Source organism: Amphiura filiformis, unplaced genomic scaffold (genome assembly GCF_039555335.1).
Source record: "Amphiura filiformis unplaced genomic scaffold, Afil_fr2py scaffold_21, whole genome shotgun sequence".
NCBI classification, from domain to species: Eukaryota; Metazoa; Echinodermata; class Ophiuroidea; order Amphilepidida; family Amphiuridae; genus Amphiura; species Amphiura filiformis.
Window position 1 is genome coordinate 240,254 of NW_027305485.1, and position 22,589 is coordinate 262,842.

The 22,589-nt window shown below is 36.4% G+C and overlaps 1 protein-coding gene across 1 annotated transcript in view; it reads left to right on the forward strand.

Moving 5' to 3' along the window:
• The window catches only part of LOC140143343 (ras-related protein Ral-A-like), a 64,193-nt gene extending 46,765 nt beyond the window's left edge, over positions 1-17,428 (forward strand). Inside the window, exons 4-6 of the mRNA XM_072165199.1 lie at positions 5,945-6,153; positions 13,539-13,722; positions 15,240-17,428. Coding sequence (XP_072021300.1) covers positions 5,945-6,153; positions 13,539-13,722; positions 15,240-15,365 — 519 coding nt within the window. The 3' untranslated portion in view covers positions 15,366-17,428. The remainder of the gene's footprint in view (positions 1-5,944; positions 6,154-13,538; positions 13,723-15,239) is intronic.
• Positions 17,429-22,589: the final 5,161 nt, after the last annotated feature.

Consider the following 22,589-nt stretch of genomic DNA (forward strand, 5'->3'; position numbering starts at 1 on the left):
ATGATTATGCCACTAAGGCCAAGTAAATAAAAAAACATGTTTCTCGTCCCCTCCCGCTTCCTTTTTTGAAGATTTTGCATTTTTCTTTTTATTTTGCAATCTTTCTATCATAACTTTTTGTAAAGATACTAGAGAAGTTGCAACTTCTTCTTATAAGCATTTACAATAGCATTAGAAGCATTTGTGAAGTGTTTTGTGATGACCAGAGGGGTTGACATCTCAAAACAACAAAATAAAAAGATCCTCTTCATGTTTTTCAGCTTTTAATCATTACGCTATAAAAAGGATAAAAAGCGTCTAAATAGGGCAATTTAGGGCATTTTTTCAATAAAAAATAAAAAGCCCCTCTTCCTCCTATTTTTCCAAAACCTGGACGAGAAACATGTTTTATTTTTTACTTTGCCTAAAATGTTGTCTACTTCCTGTTTGTCACACACAGTGCGAGAATCAAATTATCTTGATTCATGCAGAAATCATTTAATACTGACTGTGTGGACTTTTAAAATGTACAAGAATCAACTGTGTTTCATTTGCGAGAATCGATTAGCAGAGACGCACCAAAATTTTAACCCTACTTAAGGGGGTACTACACCCATGGCAAATTTTGTGCCTATTTTTGCATTTTTCTAAAAAGTATAACACATTGGTGACAAATTAGATATGTATATTATAGGGGCAAGGACTACAACTACTGTACTGAAAATTCAGCAACTCAAAGCAAGTAGTTATTGATTTATTGATCAAATATTGGTTTTCCCTCATTTTTGACTGTAACTCCACAACTGATGTCTGTGCTGAAATAAAATTCCCAGTGCAGTAGTTGTAGTCCTTGCCCCTATAATGTACATATCTTACTTGTCCCCAATGCGCTATAATTTTGGAGAAAACTGCAAAAATAGGCACAAAATTGGGTAGGGGTGTAGTACCCCCTTAAGCCCGCAACTACTGCAATTATTTTGACAGATGGAATGAATGCCATAATAATAGAACAACGGAAATACTATATGCAATACGAAAAAATAAAGCTAAGCTATTCAGGCCTCTTTCAATGCCAAATCCATCTCCTGATATCAAGTTATTGTATGGCGAAATACTTGATAGAGTCACGGCAAAGGTTATTGGCAAGAGAAATCCATAGCTGAGGGCATGGTTTACACTTGGGCCGTATTAGCCATCCATCCCGACATCCGCAAGTGTTTATTTGACCATGTGCATATTTCCTTTCGGTATTGAAATTCATTGATTTATTTTAGTTGGACAGTCAGTCGATGGAGCAATGTTCAAGTTCATAAAATCCCAGATTTGCACTAGCTGGTTTCCTGAATGCTGAGTTCACATAAGACTTGGAATATCTGGATTTGCTTTGAGGTTTAAAAACCATATTGAAAAAAATATTATGATAATATTACTTATAATATGGATTTAGGAAAAAAAGCACTGCAAAAAAAAAGTGGCCAGAAAAAAATCAGGCTTATAATTATTGGTTAAAAACAACCATTAAATAAAGAATAATGAAAAAAAACCACTATTTTTAATTGTCAAACAATTTTTTTATCAGTTTTTATCACCCTGGCTTTGGATTTTGCAATGGTGTATTCCTTATGCTTGTCTATGTATGGAAGGATGTGTGTTCCATTTTGGTTACGTTGTTCTTTTCTTCAAAATCTAGAGATCCGTACATAGGGTACAGTGATTTAACTTGGTAAGGGGTAGCAGGGACATAGGTTCTCAACAATTGAATTTTTGGGCAGGAATCCGGATACCCGAAAAACACATACAAAATTATTTGAAATAAATAGTAATAATATTAATAATTTAAAAAAAAAGAAAAACTAGATCTGGTTACAGATCTGGACCTAGCCGGAGCCGGAAATGCCAGTCTTCAAGTTTATGGACATCTCATACCATTAATGGTGCATCACTGTAGCATGTAGGGGCTTTATCCGTCTTCCATAGGCTGAGATATAGCTACTTTCCGTAATTTTAAACATTTTTTGCAAATTTGACGCTTTGACCTCCTTAATGACCTTTGACCCCAATACAAAAAAAACCTAATATACACCACGAAAATGCATTGTTACAGTTTAAATAAAAAAAATCTGCAATGCTTACTTTTGGAGATAAAAATTCTTGAAGTTATTTAGCTTTAAACCGGAAATGACGTCTAAATGACATTTGACCAGAAAAATAAAAATACCATGCTCACATCGGGTAACGCTAATGCATATATGAAGTTTATGCAACTCTGGTCTGGTTACGTTTTGAGATAAAAAAAATGAACATATTTGATGATTTTTGGTTTTTGACCGAAGCGACCCTTAATGACCTTCGACCCCAAAACTGTAGACACCCCAAAGACCCTGGTTGGTAGCAATGCATGTGTGCTAATGACAACACTCTGCTATGTAATTTGTAAAAACAGTGATTTTTTAATATTTTTAGCTTTCAGACCGGAAATGACCCCCTTAATGACCTTTGACCCAAATTCTGTGAATAATTTATAGGCACTGGATATAGCTGATGCATATGTGCAAGTGACGTCATTGTAGGATGTAACATGTAGGAGAAGAAGCACTTTGAAGATATTTGGTTTTATACCGAAATGACCCCTTAATGACCTTTGACCCCAAATTTGTGAATATCCTATAGACACTGGATATAGCCGATGCATATGTGCAAGTGACGCCATTGTAGGATGTAACATGTAGGAGAAGAAGCATTTTGAAATTTGTTGCCAGAAGAAAGAAGAAAGAAGAAAGAAGAAAGATCCGATAGCATCACAAGACCTAGCCGGTGTCCCGGCTAGGTAAGAAATGTGAAAACTGAAAGAATTGACAGTGTGCACAAAAAAAATAAACGCCAATAAAAGTATCTTAAAATCTTTCAAGTTTTAAATGAACGTTGTTAACTAGTAGTCTGGTTAAAAATGTGGGCTCTTTATGATTAGTGAATTTCGATAGTATGTATTGTGTATAGGCTATATGTTGGTCAAAACATCTGTAGCTTTGTAGGTCAATAAGCTGAAATGAGGAAATATTATATACAATATTTATTCTATGAGTGTCATTCAATAAGTTCTGCCTCAACTCTTCTAACTTCAGTTCTGTAAATAGTAACTTCTTATACATTGAATAAATATCTACAAATGGGGGCAAATGTATATATTGATACCGGTACCTTTTGCAGATTTTTGTACCCTAGGTGGCCTCGGAACCAAAATAAGATTTGATATAAGCCCTACCGAAAACAGTAAAAAAACACCCAAAAAAAACCACATTTACTCGAAAAAATGTGCATCCCTCCTAATGGATTGCTTTATATTCCAGTGTAATGATTGCATGCTTCTTTGTAGATATCTATTGTATCATTGTATGCTTCTTTGTAGATATATATTGCATGCTTCTTTGTATATCTATTGTATGCTTCTTTGTAGATGTCTGTGCAGATTTTCACTGTTTCCAATGCACAGAATCCCAATTTCATATATTCCATTGCCTACAACAAAAAAAGAAATCAAAGCAACCAAATAAAAGTAATAGACCCAAGATTGTAATCATGGAAAATATGAAAGGGCTACTATTTTTAGAAGTGTAGATTATGAGAGATATTTGGGTTGGAGGTTGAACTTTTTGAATGAGCCGCGTAGATCCTGAAATGCAACACTTTGAAGGTTGAAATTCTACATGTACAGGAAACCACCCAAACCGCTTTTCAATCAGATTTGTTTTGTTTATGATGAGTAATAAAATACTCTTTGTTTAACCCCCTGAGCACTACCTGCCGATCTAACATTACCTCTGATTGGTCAATTATATGATATTTTCACTCTAATCACCAATCAGAATGGAGCTTTGCAAATAATTCACCCCAATTTTTTTTATGTGGTGAAATTATTCTAACAATGTTGCTGATTGGGCCAATTGATAATGAAAACTTCTTTTGGCCAATCGGCAGGTTGTTCTCATGGGGTTAATAATGTTTAAGTTTTTACTTTCATTAGAAATAAGTGGAAAGGTTAACCATCTGGTGACGATAAAATTATATAAAATTGTTTAGGGTTTTGATGATAAAATCACACTATCCATTTCATAAGTCGTGTTCACATTGTCGGACGTACGCCCGGCGGAACTTGATCGGCGTAAGTTGCTAGGAGTAGCGGTAGGCACTGCCAGGAGTAGGTGCAGTGTGAACGATGGTCAGCGTAAGTTCCGCCAGGCGCACGTCCGACGATTTACTCCTGACAAAAGTCAGGAGTAGCGAGCTGGGTGTAACCTCCGCCAGGCGTAAGTTGTAATGTGAACGCTGCTACTCCTGGCACCTGGTGTAAGTATGACCTTTTGTTAGTCGGAACTAAGAAATTACATATCGCGCGGTTGATAAAGGTCACAGAAACACCGGAAGTGGTAGCCAATGTTTACGCCGACCAGAAGTGAATGCTTGGTGGAACTAATTGGCATAGTGCTAGGAGTAGGCTAGGTGTGGACACGCGGTAGGAGTAGGGAAAATATTTGTGGAATTTTGATCAATGTTAGCGTAAGTTTACGCCGGGTGTAACTCAAAATGTGAACACGACTATAATAGATTTTGGGTATATGAGAAATTATTTTGAATTTGAACCAGACTTGTATCGAAACCTAATTCCCTGCAAAGTGTAAAACCCTTTTTAGGGATCCCTCTCTCATCCTGCCAAATAAAAACCTGTGAATTAAAACAAGATTTGTTAGATGCCATTTCGGATCATCATCAAATTAATTTGAAGAGAACCGACTTTCATTTCGTCTGAATCGGTCCTCTGCAGTCGGATAGAGATTACTGGTACATTTTTGATACATGTGATTCCTTTGGGGCTTACAAGATTGTCTAATCACTGGACCAGCTAGTAATTACTGGTCACAGTGATTCAGGTAATACAATAAAGTGATTAGTAGTTGGACAGTCCACTGGGAGAAAATGCAGAAACTCAATGAGATTACGACAAGTAAGGTCCAGCTTTTTTAAAAGCTGTTAAAATACATGGTACTTGTACATACCTGTACTTGCATTTCATCTAGATGCAATTTTAGGAAGGCATATTGTGGACTTTTCTCCAAACATGTAGATACCTATAATGCCAGCTCATGGGGGAGGGGGGTATGAGGAGCACAACTTCTTAATGAGGAAGGGGGACTTATTCCGGGCACTTATTCCCCCTTCCAATGTTTGGAAAATATGTTTATTTCTTGGAACCATACACAAATTTTCCATACAAAAATGCAAAATTTCCTACCATTTCTTTAGTTTATATTCTTTATTGGACAGGGGATAATTCCCCATGGAATGTCACCCTGTATGCCCAGTGCTTCTAAGGCCTCAGATCCATAGGCTGTTCCCTTGTGGCGTGTGCCCTTGTTCACTTTTTCCCATGTGACCTGCCACACAGACAACGAACCGTAGCGGCCACTAAGCAAAACAAAGGTTCGTTGTCTGTGTGGCAGGTCACATGGGAAAAAGTGAACACGGAACCAGGGCACACGCCACAAAGGAACAGCCTATGGATACGAGGCCTAATTAATGCCCCGGTAGTATAACATTTTCAAAATGGGAGGGGGGAGCATTTATTAGAGAATTTTTTTAACAACAATAATTCCTGAAAAAATCATTAGGTAAGCTTAAAAAATCATGCTGAAATGATGAACTATGAACTTACAATCAATGTCTTGAGGTTCACTTCTGACAATTGCCAATTGTATGTGGATCGTGGTAAGCTTGCTTACATGAGATAGCATGGAAATGTCAACATTTAACATTTTGGTTAAAAAAATAGGGGAAGGCATTTATTTATAAGCAGGGATGTTAATTAGAAAGAACACAGGAATTACGTATCAATAAAGAAACTTTGCACAACTGGACATTTTGGTCAAAGGAATTGGTGTTTAGCTGACTATATTCTTTTTCCCTTTTTCAGTTTGTGGAAGACTACGAGCCAACCAAAGCAGACAGCTATCGCAAGAAGGTACCACTGGACGGCGAAGATGTCCAGATTGACATCCTAGACACAGCAGGGCAAGAAGACTATGCAGCAATTAGGGATAACTACTTCAGGTCTGGGGAAGGATTCCTATGTGTATTTAGTATTACAGAGCAAGAGTCATTTGCTACAACATCAGAATTTAGGTAGGTGCATGTATGTGTGCAATTTGGTCCATTGAGCTCATCCGTTTATGCTTTGAAGTGCAATTAATTGGTCCCTTTTAACCCTAACGCCCGAAGGGCTTTTTGGCAACTAGAAGGGAAAGAAGGAAGGAATAAAGAGAGAAAACAAACAAAGAAGTTGTTAATCTGGATTTTGTTCTGGATGGGATTAGAACCTGAGACCCCTCGGCCGCCGACACTTAGCCATGGGTCTTACGCTGGCTGGGCCAGTAAATTTGTGCCCATATATGACTTAGAGTGTTGCATCATCTCATCCCGTGGGATGCACACACGCGCTGTGAAGGTGTTTGTAGTGTTTTGTAGTACTCGGGCATGTTAGGGTTATATAAGTGACATGATCTCATCGACTGAGTCCAAGTTATTATCACTAATTACTATCTAGCTCAGTACATATCTTACTGATGTTGAAATTCAGCAGTCCCTGGCATACTTTGCTGCTAAGTTATGAACTTTTATATTCCAATTTTGTACTTTTTTATGGTATTTTTTGCTTTTTATTTTTTCCTCTATCTCAATTTTATTATTTCCAACTTTGGTCTGATTGGATCAGATCAAGTCTCATATATTGATTGGAACTTTAAATTGCAAAAAAAAGGTTGTAAATGCTTTATTATGTGATGCACAACTTTCTTGCATGTAACCAACAAATATGTAATACCAGAAGGTTGTATATTCCATGAACCAAAAAAATCTTGCTTTGTTAGTAGAGTTAGTGTGATTGGAGTTGTCTACAAAATATATTCACTCCCACCTTGAGATTCGTTAGATGACACCATATTATTCCCTACTAGTTAAGTTTGAGGTCAGAGTGTGAGCATGTCCACACTAATATAAGCGTTCTTCAGCAGATAGCACATGTTTCAATGTATGCTATCTTCAGTAGATAGCACATGTTTCAATGTATGCTATCTTCAGTAGATAGCACATGGTTCAATGTATGCTATCTTCAGTAGATAGCACATGTTTCAATGTATGCTATCTTCAGTAGATAGCACATGTTTCAATGTATGCTATCTTCAGTAGATAGCACATGTTTCAATGTATGCTATCTTCAGTAGATAGCACATGTTTCAATGTATGCTATCTTCAGTAGATAGCACATGTTTCAATGTATGCTATCTTCAGTAGATAGCACATGTTTCAATGTATGCTATCTTCAGTAGATAGCACATGTTTCAATGTATGCTATCTTCAGTAGATAGCACATGTTTCAATGTATGCTATCTTCAGTAGATAGCACATGTTTCAATGTATGGTATCTTCAGTAGATAGCACGCTTTTCAATGTATGCATTCTTCATAAAGTAGGAGACTCCCAATCTGACACTAGATCTGGCAAATACACCAAACCAGCAAAACATCTTCAGTGCCCATCTGATTGATGGGGCAGTCTTGCATGGACATGCTCTCACTGCTAGAATAGTATGCCCTCTGGGAATTTGAAAGCAAAAGTGAATAATGGCTTCCTTGTCCTTATAAGAAATTTATGTTAATTCATTAAATTCAAAGTATGGTAGGTGTGAAAGAGGTCAAAATGGGTGCCTTCCACACCGCAATAGGTAGCGTAATTAAAATTGATAACCATACACATACGATTACCTCACACATTGACCAAGGCACATTAAAATGCAATTAACTTGAAAATATATGTTAGAAAAACTCCAGGTAACACCTCGGGGAACACCCACGGGATGAGTATTGTTACTAGGGATGATACTTAAAATAAGGAGAAAGAGCGAGAGAAATGGCGTGTTCAGATGGTCATAGGATTTCGAGGATTGGTGTACTCGAGAATTGTAATTTGTAAGTCAATCCCAACTCCGTGTTCACATAATTCCATTGAATACTTGAATCCTCACGATGCCTGATGATGCCAGCTTTGAAATCCCGACTAGAAGCTTACTGTGACCTACATGTACCTAGTGGTCATAGGTCATAGGTTAAGCTCAGCACTTGAGAATCGCATAATGGCTTTTTCACATGGCAGTAGCACTTGAGGATCACTCTGGAAATCGCAAAACCCTTAAATAACTTGGGGATAAATTTGGGGCAAACTTAGGGATTGGAATCCTTAAGACAGTTCACACAGCGGATTTCCCCAATTCACACAGCGGATTTCCCCAATTCACACAGCGGATTTCCCCAATTCACACAGCGGATTTCCCCAATTCACACAGCGGATTTCCCCAATTGCTCAAGAACTGTGTTGCTCAAGCATAACACCCTCCGTGTGAGGGAGAGAGGTACAGAGAGAGAGAGCACACAGAAAGAAAAGGTGGGGAAATAACCAAAGGTGATGTTGATGTCACCAGTATAGAAAGGAGACTCCTGGCTGCATTTTGAGACAGAAAGGTAATTTGAAGTTTCTGCTTGAGTAAACTGTCCAATATTTAGAATTACACTTGAAGACATTTTGAATCAATAGCCAAGGTGCAGTGGAAATTTCATATAATGCTGGCTCTTAGTCTTACGGTGCTCATTGGACACGGCTGATAATATACCTTTCGCAAAGCTGGGTTTTTGAAAATTTCAAAAGATCATGATTTTCATGAGATTTTTCTGCGGCTATATTCTGTCATAGAATGAACCCGATCAATGGTAGTAGGTGGAGAAAGAAAAGCATAAAAGGGATAAATATAACTCAATGCTTTTTTTATGCTAAAAGGAACAAACCCGGGCATAAAATGAACAAAATATGTAATGCCTTCACATCACAGTGAATTATTTTGAGTGCTTCCAGCCCATTTGCAAAACTTCCATCCATGACTTTCAGCGATAAAATGGTTGTCTTTAAAATTATATGGTTTCGCTTGAATTTATTGCGGGTTGGTATTGTGCACTATAAATCACAAAATATATTATTTGCACTATCATTTTGCAATAAATTTCATCTAATAACATAATTACAGAGGTGAATGACTGCGCATCGGTTGCTTTGAGGGTATTGAGATCTGTAAAAAAATCTAAACATTTTGCTTTGAGGCGGAGGAATATCCTGAGGGTGAGGGGTGCATCCGAGGTCCAAGCAAAATTTTAAGATTTTTCACAATTCCCGAAAAATAAATAATGCATATCATGAACCTCATTCATTACTGTCACTTTTCAATTTGTCTTACTCTATCTGCATCATATTTTTTCATACAAAATATTATTTGAACTTTATCTTTAGTTTCGTTTTCCCTTTAAAAATTGAATAGCTTACATGCACTAGAGACCAATTACAAAGTGCATAATCATGCAAATTCAAATACGATGTGTCAATTGTTCGTTCATAAGATACACTGGCACAAAAGTCATAGTACATTTCCATACCACGCACAAGATCATTAAATGTTACGCAGCGATCCATTGTTGTTTATTAGTAATTGGCAAATAAATAAGTTCGATTGGGTCCCATGCATCACACATATTCATGAAGTTGTGCATTTTTAGATAAATAACAGTGAATCAGTTCGTTGCAAATAGGTCAATGATTGCATTGATGAGAATATCTGCAAGCAAAACTGATAAAGTATGGAATAGAATAAAATAGTCAGTAAATCATTCAAGTGTTTTCTAGTTTGAAAGAAAACGGGTGCTGCATCATAATTTCAGATGCATTGATTTTGGGATGGCAATCACAGTGCTTCCGGTCATATAAGGCAGAGATGCTAGTGTGCGATATCAGGGTTGCCAAACCTGCGATTAGGGAGCCCAATTGGGTGACTTTTGATGATTGCTCCTGCGACTTTTGGTCCTTCCCAATGTAATAGAAACCAGGGTTTAAGAAGAAAAAATTGGGTGACTTTCGGACATTGACTGCAGTGAGTTTAGGTACTTTCCTGACCATTGAAAGCAATAGGCGTGAGAAAATTTGGGTGACTTTTGTTGATTTTGACCTACAATTTGGGCTGAAAGTTTGTGTCAACCCTGTGCAATATAAATGTCATGGTATCTTCATAGAGTCACAAAGACCAAGATAGTTTTATCATTATATAGTAATATTCAGAACTCTGAATGAAATGTTAAAGTCTGAAAAGTAACCTCAGGGAGTTTGACTGAGATAGGGTTTATTGATACCCAGAATAACAGATTCATTTGAAGGAATTACAGGTATGCATACGGGTATCTGAACTGTGGCTGTGGGAGATCATGCTGTACATGAGAGATCATTGGGTACTCTTAAAATGTTTTTTTTTTTTAATTTCATCATTTTGATAGGGTCTAGAGTAAATACAATATAATTATTTCAAAATTATTATGTAAATGTGATTGAGCAATTCAGTAAGCTAGAAGATGAAAATAGCGGACAAGAAAATCATGAATTATGGTACCCTTTTGAGTGAATATACAGTCGATTACATATTGAACTAACACCTTTGTTATTTGGCACTTCACAATATGACAGTAATGGAAAGAAAAATGCAAATGTTCGTCATTTTAGATTTGGACAAATAGACACTTGGCAACGTGAGCATTCATCTCTTTACACAAGACACCCCACACTTGATCATGTATTCTATGCAGATTTGTGTTAACATTGATGACCTGTAATTATAAACAGGGTCATCCAAACAAACAACAGCTGTCGTCAGAAAACTTTGATTTGGAAATGTCTATTCTGAAGATAGACTATTTTACATTGCTGAAAACAATTAAATATATCATTAGAACTAGTCATCTTCTTTTTGCCATAAACCCCAAACTTATTTTGTATCATCTTGTCATGAGATCAATTAAGACAAGAAACAAGTCGATTTCAATTTTCAAACTCGCTAAATCAATTTTTGTTTTTGTTCATTTTAGGCCAAGTAAAATAAAAAACATGTTTCACATCTTGGTTTTCAAAAAATAGGAGGAAGAGGGGCCTTTTTATTGCAAAATTGGTGTAAATACCAATACCTTACTTTTAGCGTATACAATAATGTCTGGAAAAAGAAAGAGACCCTTTTTATTTTGTTGTTCGGAAAGGTACGCCCTCCCTCTTAATGATCACAAAACCGTCCAAATGTGTTTCTTGTATTAGCAAGGCTATAGAAAGCATCTCAACTTCCTAGACAAAAAATTAAAAAATTAAAAAATAAAAAAATAATTGAAGAAACCTCCAAAAAGGAAGCGGGATGGGATGTGAAACATGTTTTTTTTATATTTGGCCTTATAAAGACTGCACAAAAAGTAACGCAGCTGTTATAAATATGGTTATAGCTTCATAACTAATAATTGTTTTCACAATATTGCAACACAGAAAGAAGGATGATTTATTTACGTGCATTTTGATACCCCATTTGTCCAATTCCGTTCAATATTAACAACACAGCAGTGTTTTTAAAGAAAAATACCCAAATTTAAAAGTTGCAGCTATTTGTGAAGATAATAGAGGGTTTTACCATGGAATAAGTATAATAGAGCACGTAGTGCGATGGAATTGAAACTCCGTTAAATCGATGTGAGGCCAGGCGATCGCCACGCTTGCAACATGTGGACGAGATGGCAGCAGCATTTTTCTTTAATTAGCATATTCGTGACGTCATGTTAAAGTAAGTCTCCACAGCACTACGCATATTTTTTTAGGTAGCTTTTAGTACTATCGTGGTGGCAGCAGCATTTTTCTTTACTTTTCCAAAATGGCCCCCGCCCGGAGACGCCATTGACGCCATGTTAGTGCAGGGTAATACACAGGAAAGCCGACGCTGTCGCCACCTTTTTGTATTGCGCTAGCATATGAGTTGCAACGGCCTGGTTTTACGTGCAACAATGCTGCGTAATAACTATAGATCGCTGGAAACTGCAACTTTTAAATTCTGGTATTTTTCTTTACAAGCACTACTGTGTTGTTAATATTGTACGATATTTGACAAATGGGGTATCAAAAAAAATATTGTGAAAACAATTACTAGTTTTGAAGCCATATGCGTATTTATAACAGCTGCGTTACTTTTTGTGCAAACTTTACAATTACCTAATTTATAGATTACAATAATACTGGAAATCCCATCATAATGGAATGGTCATTTCTGTGATATGCTTCGTTTTATACTGCTGAAAACAATAAAATGCAAAAGATATTCAGCAGTGAACACTGTAATCTATAATCTTAAAATCAGTTGCCAAAATCCACTAATCAGTTTGATAGATCACCATGATCACACGGCATATGTGCAGGGTCAGCAGATGGGAGGAAAGACTCAAAGGAGAGATAAAATGGGGTGATAATATATATGAAGAAGTAAAAGCTTCTATTTTTTGTTGGTTCGTCTTGCAGTTTCATACAGTGAAATGCAAGCAATGAATGTGTTAATTTGTGTGCATGTATATTTGGCTGTCTGTACATCTTTTCAAGCACCAAATTATGGTAATACCGTCATTCTAGTGTTAGGTTGTAATTTTAAATCTTTCAGAGGTTGTTAATAATGGTACTGGGGGGGCACTTCAATTTGAAATGGATATAGGTGTAGGGCTGGCACTTGCGCACTAACTAAGGAGCATTCGGTGAAAGCAAAAGTTAAAAAAATATGGGGTCATTGGGTGAGAGCATGATTTTTGGCATTCGGTGAGAACAAAATGTAAAAAATATGGGGTCATTGGGTGAGAGCATGATTTTTGGCATTCGGTGAGAACAAAATGTAAAAAATATGGGGTCATTGGGTGAGAACATGACCTTTATTTTAAATGGAATCTTTGGGTGAGAACCGAAACAGCGCCACAGAAACCTCGAAAATCAAATTTCTAGTTCTAAATGGCTTCAAATTTCTTTGTTTTTTCAAAATGAGTAACAAAATCAGTGATAAATGAAATTTGCTGTTCAAATTGAACTTCTATGGGTCTTTGGGTGACAGGTCAAATGGAAAAATAGGGGGTCTTCGGGTGACAGAGCATGTGTTCGTAAAAAAATATGGGGTCTTTGGGTGACAGCGATACGCGTCACCTCCAAAGTTGGAGTGCCCCGGTAATGGTAATGCTGATGACAGTTGTATACATGTGACATGTAAAATGGCAGATTACTACGATTGAGAGTAACTGAAACTTGAAAATCAAGATACAAAGTCTGCTAATCATAATAAACCAAGTTGGGTCGATCCTTCATGTAATTATTTCGTGTAAGCTAATCCTGACCCTAACCCTAACCCTAATCCTAACCCTAACCCTAACTTTGTGTATAATTACATGAAGGAGTAACCCTAATTTGGCACGTATACCAAGCGTTATAAAATGAAAAGTGGTGTATGGATTGAAATTTTCTTTTTGCTTGTTTATTGTAAAACAATTTCTTCTGCCATTTTAGTGAAAACTTGCACCAAATGACTCATGTGCCCAATCAATTAAGCTATTAACTTAACCATGTGCTCTTTCCTTTTTTTTTCTTTTTAGGGAACAAATTTTAAGAGTAAAGAGCGATAAAACAGAGGAACAGATTCCTTTTCTTCTAGTAGGAAACAAAGCCGATCTAACAGACAAAAGGCAAGTCAGCCAGGAAGAAGCACAAGAGAGAGCGACGTCATGGGGTGTACCATACGTGGAGACTTCCGCAAAGACAAGGGAAAATGTAGACAAGGTATGTATGACAGGTAGACTCTGTGATGATTGTGATATACTCTGGGCAGGGGGCAGTAGTAAATAGCAGTAAATTTTACGACCCATCAATATTGTCACAGACCGCTCAGCTGATGGTAGTTGGACTCGCAGCCCATATCCACAGAAACATTCAGTGAAGTAACCTGTGTCCTACCGTGGTCAAGCTTTTATCTTTACTCGGTCCTGCCGAGATTCGAACCCATGTTCTCATGGTTGAAAGGCGAGTGCGCTTAGTGCATAGACCAAAAGAGGACTTCCCTGTTTGGTCTATGACACCAACGCACTAATTCCTCGGTAACAAACGATCTTAAGGTTAAAAGGGGAGCTCTAGTGATTATACCAAATTTTGATAATTCAGGTTCACATCAGAGGCACTGTTTTTTTCTTCTTCGAAAATTATGTCTCTATTGAAAATGCAGGCTTATATATCTGTAGAAAGAGGATTTACCAGCTTTGTGCAGCAGTTGTGAACTCAAAAGCTTCAAAGGTAGCAAATGTTCTTGATAATAAAATGATTATGTAGACAAGCTTCTTACTATAAACATATCATACGAAAGTAGACTAAATTTCCCCTCCCCATTAGTCTGTAGCACATTTTAGACTGGGTTTTAAGTTAGTCCCCATTTGTGAATATTGGCAATTGGTTATTCCAGTTGAAATCAATACACTCCAATATGTAAGACATGACCTTAATCTCCCACACAGGGGGTGTAGATTTCAAATGGAGTCACCCATTTAGGTAATCCCAATTCACACTCCCTGTGTGGAAGATTAAAGTCATGTTTTCCATAGGGGTGTATGGATTTCAACTGAAACAGTCCAATTTCTTTTTCCTATAAGATAATTTATGTGCAATATTGCTTCAGGTGAATGTCATAAAAATCATCCAAGTTTTAATTAAACACATCAATTTTCTCTTTTGGTTGGTAGACTTTGTCAAGTTTAAGGGGTACTACACCATCTTTAAGGGGTACTACACCTGTGGTAATTGTGACTATTTTTGCATTTTTCTCAAAAATAATAACACACTGGTAACAAAAATTATGTAGATTATTGGGGCAAGGATCCCAATTACTACACTGAAATTTCAGTGACTCAAGACAAGCAGTTCAGTATATATGATCGGAAATGAGGTACATCCTAGCGGTACCTAATTTTTTATCATAAATAACGAACCACTTGTCTTGGGTCACTGAAATTCCAGTGTAGTAATTGGATTCCTTGCCCCTATAATATACATAACTTTTGTTACCACTCTGTTATTAGTTTTTGAGAAAAATGCAAAAATAAACACAAATTTATCGAGGGGTGTAGTACCCCTTAATGCACTCAAACTACAAAAATTTATTGAACTGAAAATATGATCCAGCACAACGATCATAAACATATGACTCATAGGAGGACCATTGCAATTACGACCTTGCATGGTTTTTAATTATCCATTGGAAATATTAATAATTTTCGTCTCTCGTTGTTGTCTGCTCTCCATCGCTACAGGCATTTTACGACCTCATGCGCAAGATACGCGACCAGAAGGCACTGGAGAATCAGAAGCTCAACGGCAAGAACAAGAAGAGCAAAAACACAGACGGTCGACGAAAGAGAAAATGCTGTATATTGTAAAAGGACTTAGAATAACGTAATAAATTGATGCAAGCTGATCACCATTTGGTTCCGCCTTTGTAAATCAACACATTTCGTCGTCTGCTACATACTGTCGTATCCCAAAAGGCTGCTTTGTGTTTTTTTTTTTATTATTGTCGTCTAATTGTGATGAGATACATTGTAAAATTAACTTTTTATATTAATTTTGAGGTATTATTGTAATAATACAATCTCATACGTATTTATAAAAGAATGAAGCATGCTGAAATGTAAAATAATAATATGAAATGCAACAGTGATAATGAAAATCCCACACGGCAGCCTTTTGAGATACGACATTATATGATGCAGACGACAATTCGATGTTGTGAACACTATTATTATATAACTGATATATATTTTTCAATTATGGTAGTCTGCTGTCTCGGGACCCCCACTTTGGTGTGTTTACGTTACAATCAAAATGACATAAAACAAACAAAATATATGATGGATGTGATGCAGCGAAGGTTAGAGCTCGGGAAACGATGCATCACAATTAATGGGGCTATTCAAATTGATATCCATACACCCCCTATAGTAGACATGACCTTAATCTTCCACACAGGGAGTGTGAAATTCAAATGGGGTTACCTGAATGAGTGATTCTATTTGAAATTCACAATCCCTGTATGGGAGATTAAGGTCATGTCTTCCATAGGGGGTGTAATGATTTCAACTGGAATAGCCCAATTCTTTGCAGGCAACTGTATCAATAATAAACAGCAAAAAGCAGATTTGATTTAGATTTTTTTTTCTTCAATTCTTCAAATCTGGAAGAACCATCTCACGATCAAAACCAATGAAGGAAAAGTAGGTTTGTAAGCTCTGTTTGTTTTACTATTTATTTAAAAATGTGCTTGCAAAACTTTTATTGCAAAAATGTTGGATTCCAGCTTGATTGAGAATTTGATCACTTTAAGTGGGTTCAGACAACTTTGATGGATATGGTTGAATATGTTAGATATAGTAGTCATTATACTACACTTTGTTCAGAACTAAACAGGCATTCCACACACTATGTTTTGGCTTTGAAAATTGTAGACCAATTCTAGGTAGGGGGTGTATGATAAAAATTTAGTACTTTAGCGATAGACTACAACTTTCATTCTTTATTTGAATATAAGGAGATCTTATAGTGAGTGCAATAGATAACTGAATACAGTAAATTCCCGGGCTATTCCAATTGAAATCCATACACCCCCTATGGAAGACATGACCTTAATCTTCCACACAGGGAGTGTGAATTTCAAATGGGATTACCTGAATGGGTGACTCCATTTGAAATCTACACACCCTGTGTGGGAGATTAAGGTCTTATCTTCCATAGGGGGTGTATGGATTTCAAATGGAACAGCCCGTATGCCTGGCTAGTTCTGATCAAACTTTAAGTTAAACCAAGTTATGGGGTCTACAGACAGCACACTAACCAAGTTTAAACTGTAATATATTGTATTGTGGCATTTCTACAATGGGAACAGATAAATAGAAGTGATATCTTCTTGATAAGTATGTGTCAGCCTGCAGTTTTTGTGCGTGTAGGAATGAAGCCTGCCGATGTGAATCAACTCTACATATTATGCACCATGTATATATAAGAAAATATGAAACTGAAAATATATCATTAATGACGTGATTGAAGTTAGTGTGATGTTATAATATCACGCCGCTGAGAGGTTGTATGTAGTGTCGCGCTGAGAGGTTGTATGTAGTGTAATGACTGTAAGTAAGCACAATCAAGAGCCGATTTTATGGGGTATCGTTTTGATTTCAGATGATGCATATTGATAGCAAAAATTATTTGGTTTTAAATTACCTCATTTTTTATTTTATGATAGAATTTTTGTTGTAGATAGTGGGGATCTTATCAAAATGTGCTGGTATCAAAGATTGGGATATTCCAGTTGAGTCATACACCCCCTATGGAAGATATGACCTTAATCTGCCACACAGGGGGTGTAGATTTCAAATGGAGTCGCCCATTTAGGTAACTCATTTGAAATACACACTCCCTGTGTTGAAGATTAAGGTGGTATCTTCCATTATGGGAGTATGGATTTCAACCAGAATAGCCCATTATCACTCTATCCCAATATCATCTAAACAAGTCCAATGGTATTTGAAGAGAATTCACTGAAATTCAACTTCATAAAATTTAATGAACTAATTAAGCAGCAATAGCATGGTTGGAAAAGACAAATTGGTTGTGTCAGTGAAAATTGATGATGAAGTGATTCTGTCTGGCTGCCACCAAAATTTCTGAGAGGAACATGCAAATAGTCTTAATCAAGCAAAATGTGTGTTTCATTTTCAATATAAATATGTATAATGTTGCAAAAGAAATTGAACATATATTCCATGTTGTGTAAGTTTGTCATGTTTTGGCCTCGTGTGGGTGGGGTTTTATTGCCCAGGGTTATCAAACAGTGACAGACTGGGCTGGGGAATGGCTCAAAATACCAGCACAAAATCAAGCAAAATATGTTTTATGCATGTCCCTGTGGCCTCTTTATATTCACCGTAAAATCATCCTAATTATTGAACACATTAACTCCATGGGCAGGCACTACACTTATTACACAGGGAATGTGTAAGGGAATTACACTTAAAAGAGCTCTGAAAGATTTTGATCAGTTACTCAGATGATTAAGCAATCAGGGGCATTTTAAGAAGAATGGCCTTTATAGTGCCCATGGAGTTAATGTAAAATCTGCAAATTTCTCACAGACTAGCAAAGACATTTTTTTGGAGTCGATCAGAGGAATGACTTTACCATTATGCCCCCTTGGAAATTTTGCCTCATATACCATGGCAGTCATTCATGCGCTACCTTGCCGTAAGTCGCAAATGTTACTCTTTACAGGCCACTGGCAACATTTTTAATATTAATGTTGTGAAAGTGTTCAAAATTCAATTTTGTCAAGGCATTTTTAAGCCAACAACTTCATCAGAGGAATGGATGAGATAACCTACAGTTACAAAGGTCTTGCCGAAAGATGAAATTTAAGAGATAAACATCTCCCATATAACCGGGGGAGGATGAGAAGGGGGAATATCACATTGATGCCAATTGATGCAGACATTCCAATTAAGGGAATGGGAACAGAGATTGGATTATGAAATTGTTGCCACCAATTCACCAAATTAATCAAGTTCAAGAAACTGGAGTTGAAATCAAGAAAATTAACCAAAGTTCAGATTCAGGACACTGGGTGTAAAAAGAATATATAGTAAAGATGTATAATTTAAAAAAAATTGAATGAACATAATTTTCATTTAAAATTATACTGTGTGTGCACATTGTGATGAGATCAATGTGACTCTATCAAGCAAAATGAGCAATGGCTTATTCCAGTTGAAATCCATACCCCCTATGGAAGACATGACCTTAATCTCCCACACAGGGAGTGTAGATTTCAAAAGGGGTTACCTGAATGAGTGACTCCATTTGAAATTCACATTCCCTGTGTGGAAGATTAAGGTCATGTCTTCCATAGGGGATATGTGGATTTCAACTGGACTAGTCCAATGTCACCAAAGTTGTTTTTGAGTTATGAGCCAGTTTTTAATTTGAATCTATTCTGTCGGTCCAACATCCGGGCTATCTCTAGTCTCGGGCCCAAACTGCATGTGGCTCACGGTTTGTTATGAACAACAGAAACCGGCTGGGAAGGAGGCTACATAGCGATGTTGTTGGAGTGGCATTCAATTTCGGAAAAAACGACACTCGACCATGGAATTTAATTTTAAGTTCGTCAGTATATAAACGGTAAATCAAGTAAGTTTCTTCCACTCTGAAGACTTAGAAACGGTTGTTTGATTCCACTGACTATTTGCGATCGAAATTTACATAACACTAATGACAGAAATCATCAAAAAAAATCGAATCAGGGACTTGTTTTTACTCGACCGTGAGTCGCATCATCAACCGGAAGTGACGTGGCACGGACCGACAGAATATTCATTATTGCTTAAATACCCAATGATTACAACTGTAACTTGGCTTTCCCATCTCACATTTTGATCACATTTATATCAAATTAAAGCTGTTAACAGTTCTTATCATGATGCAAAAATATATAAATTGACTGTTCATGATATAATCCTCGTTCTGTTTGATCATTCACATATTATTAGTAGTTCATTTTTTTTATCGCAACCATCTATCCATGCATTGAAGTTGTGCATTGTTATACACACTATCAAATTGCATGAGAGTGAATCTTGATATTAAAGCAATACTATATATGGGCTGTTCCAGCTGTAATCTATACACCCTCTGGAAGACATACCTTAATCACCCACACGTGGTGCAGATTTCAAATGGAGTCGCACAATTCAGGTAAACCCATTTGAAATTCAATTCACCCCCTATGGAAGACATGACCTTAATCTTCCATGCAGGGAGTGTGAATTTCAAGTGGGGTTACCTGAATGAGTGATTCTATTTGAAATTCACACTCCCTGTGTTGAAGATTAAGGTCATGTCTTCCATAGGAGGGGTATGGATTTTAACTGGAATAGCGCATTACTTGCCTGTTCAAAATTGTAATAGATGCTTTACCATCGTAGTGACTTGGATACATGACGTGCATGTCCCGGTATGTAAATGAGGTTTGAAGCACACACATATATATATATATATATATACAGAAGCCATGCTCTACGGGGACCAATCATGCACTGACAATTTTATTATAAGTTATCGTTATGCACCATTTGGGTATTGCAAGTATCTTGTTATATTAATTATATTATCATTTTTGGCCAAGGCATTACGATGGTATGCAGCTTACTTTATATGTGATCGGATTGAAGTCTACAAGATAAGGCCCCGGATTAGAGCAGCTATAACCTTAGAGCAGCTATAATCTTATTAACTGATTTAATCATCAGTCCCAAGAGTTGGCCTAGATTAAACATGGGTTCAATTTTGCTATGTAATTTAAGGAAGGTAATCATTGCATAGCTGCCACTAGTTAAAACTTGCCTCTTAGCTATTAGGTTATGGGTGTGTGTGTGAGTTTGGGTTGTGTGAAGGGGGATACTGTATTCAACCCATTTAGCACCCCTAATAGCGCCCCACTACTAAGCACTCCCTTTTCAGTGCCCCTGAAAAACTAAATTATGTAAAAATGTCTAAATAACATGATCATCTAAACCTTACTGCTTAGGATTATTATGATGATTTTGACTTCAGGTATAATATTGTATTTTTATTGTTCATGTGTGTGAATTCACAATATTGATTTTTCTTTCATTTTAATAAGTGCCCTGCAACTAACTGCTAGGGGGCGCTAATTGGGTCGAATACAGTAATCAAATTTCTCGTCAATATTTTGATAAATGATAAAATAAAAGTCTTAAGATAGAAGTTGTTATTTCATGAATCAATACTAGGCATGTTTGTAATAATTTAAATGGATCTTAATTCTAGTTATTGTAGGTTTCACATTTGGACATAAAATATATAAAATCCTTTGGACTGAATTGAACAAATTAATAAATTATGTGTACGGCACTCCAGGCTGATAACATGTGGACTGCTCAGTGCCAGAAGTGGGTAAGTACAATAGCTGCTCTGTTAACATTTGGCAATTTACACACCATTTTGTACTCATCTACACATGGCAGCACACATGGCAGCTATTGCACTTACCCACTTTTGGCACTGAGCAGTCGATTTGTACAGGAATGGATATCATGCCATGTTTGGTTGGCACATACAGAGAGAAAAAAAATGGAACAATTTCAGATTCTTTTCCTCCCTCCATTGATGGTCTTCCAGGAAAAATATCACAGGCCAATAAATTAATTCATTTTGGATTGCAGTCACGTGTGATAAGGTTTTATAGCATTACGGTAGGATATTTATTTACAATGATATCCAGGTGTGAAATTTATCAGCTGAATTGAGTCTTTCTGGCTGCTCAAATTTGTGGGTTTTTTTTCTTTCAAAATATATATTTTCAGCCCAATTTTGTGTTTTTTTGGTTTTTTGTATGTGTTTTTTGCTTTTTTTACTACTTCAGCTTTTTTTCCAAGTAAATCCAATATTCCGGGTATCAAATTATTTAATCATATTTTGCTTTGGGTTATAAACATCAAACATGGCTGGTGGTACATTTTGTTTATCTCACTGTGACGAGCCAACATGGATTTTCATTATTATTATACCCTTTCCTTTAAACTTCTTTGGTTTCTAATCCTTTCTTAGCTTGCTTTGGGGACGTTGATCTAATATCAAGTAATTGATTTTACATATGGAAGAGGTACATAGACTTGAAACAAAAATAGGTAAATAGTTATGTTGCATATATTTCATGAAATATTAAGTGACAATCTTCTAGCAGAAATATTACAAGGGTCTGGCTTAAAAATCTGTACTCAACCCTCATTTTGCCCCCAAAATTAATTAAAATGAAAATGGATAGCATGTGTTTGCAAGATTATTGTGAGAGTGGGGAAGTAATGTCTGCAAAGCTATGCTGTTTTTATGATGTGATATGCAGTAAGTGCAACAAAAGGTATATGTATAAAGGTATATATTATAAAGGTATATAAATACTTCTGTTATCTGTATTTGATAACATGAAGCGAGTGTTGATGTTGGTATGTGTACGAGCTATCAAGAATGTAAAAATATGTAAAAAAGGCTAATGGATGTAATGCATGTATTGCCAGTAAGTGTGAATCATATTATGGCAACAATGCTTGATTTAAAATAAGTTATCGGGCTATTCCAGTTGAAAGCCACACTCCCCCTGTGGAAGATTTTGGAAATATCTTCCACGGGGGAGTATGAATTTCAAATGGAATGAACATATTCGGCAGCTCCATTTGAAACTCGCCCTCCCTCTGTGGAAGATTCAGGTTGAATCTTTCTTAGAGGGTTTATGAAATTCAAATGGAGCTGCGTAAAGTGTTAATTCCATTTGAAATTCATACACCCCCTGTGGCAGATATTTCTTAAATCTTCCGCAGGGGTAGTGTGGATTTTAAATGAAATAGTCCATTGAATCCATTAAAAGTTGATATTTTTTAAGGTGAGTCTATGGTCTATATACCTTCATCTAGTCAGTATTGTTTTTAATTTTATCTCTAAATGATGCAACTAGGATAACAGATTCCTGCAAAAATTAAGTTTTTGAGAAAATCTCAAAAGTGGCTTTTACTTTACTAACTCGAGGAAGTTATACAGAC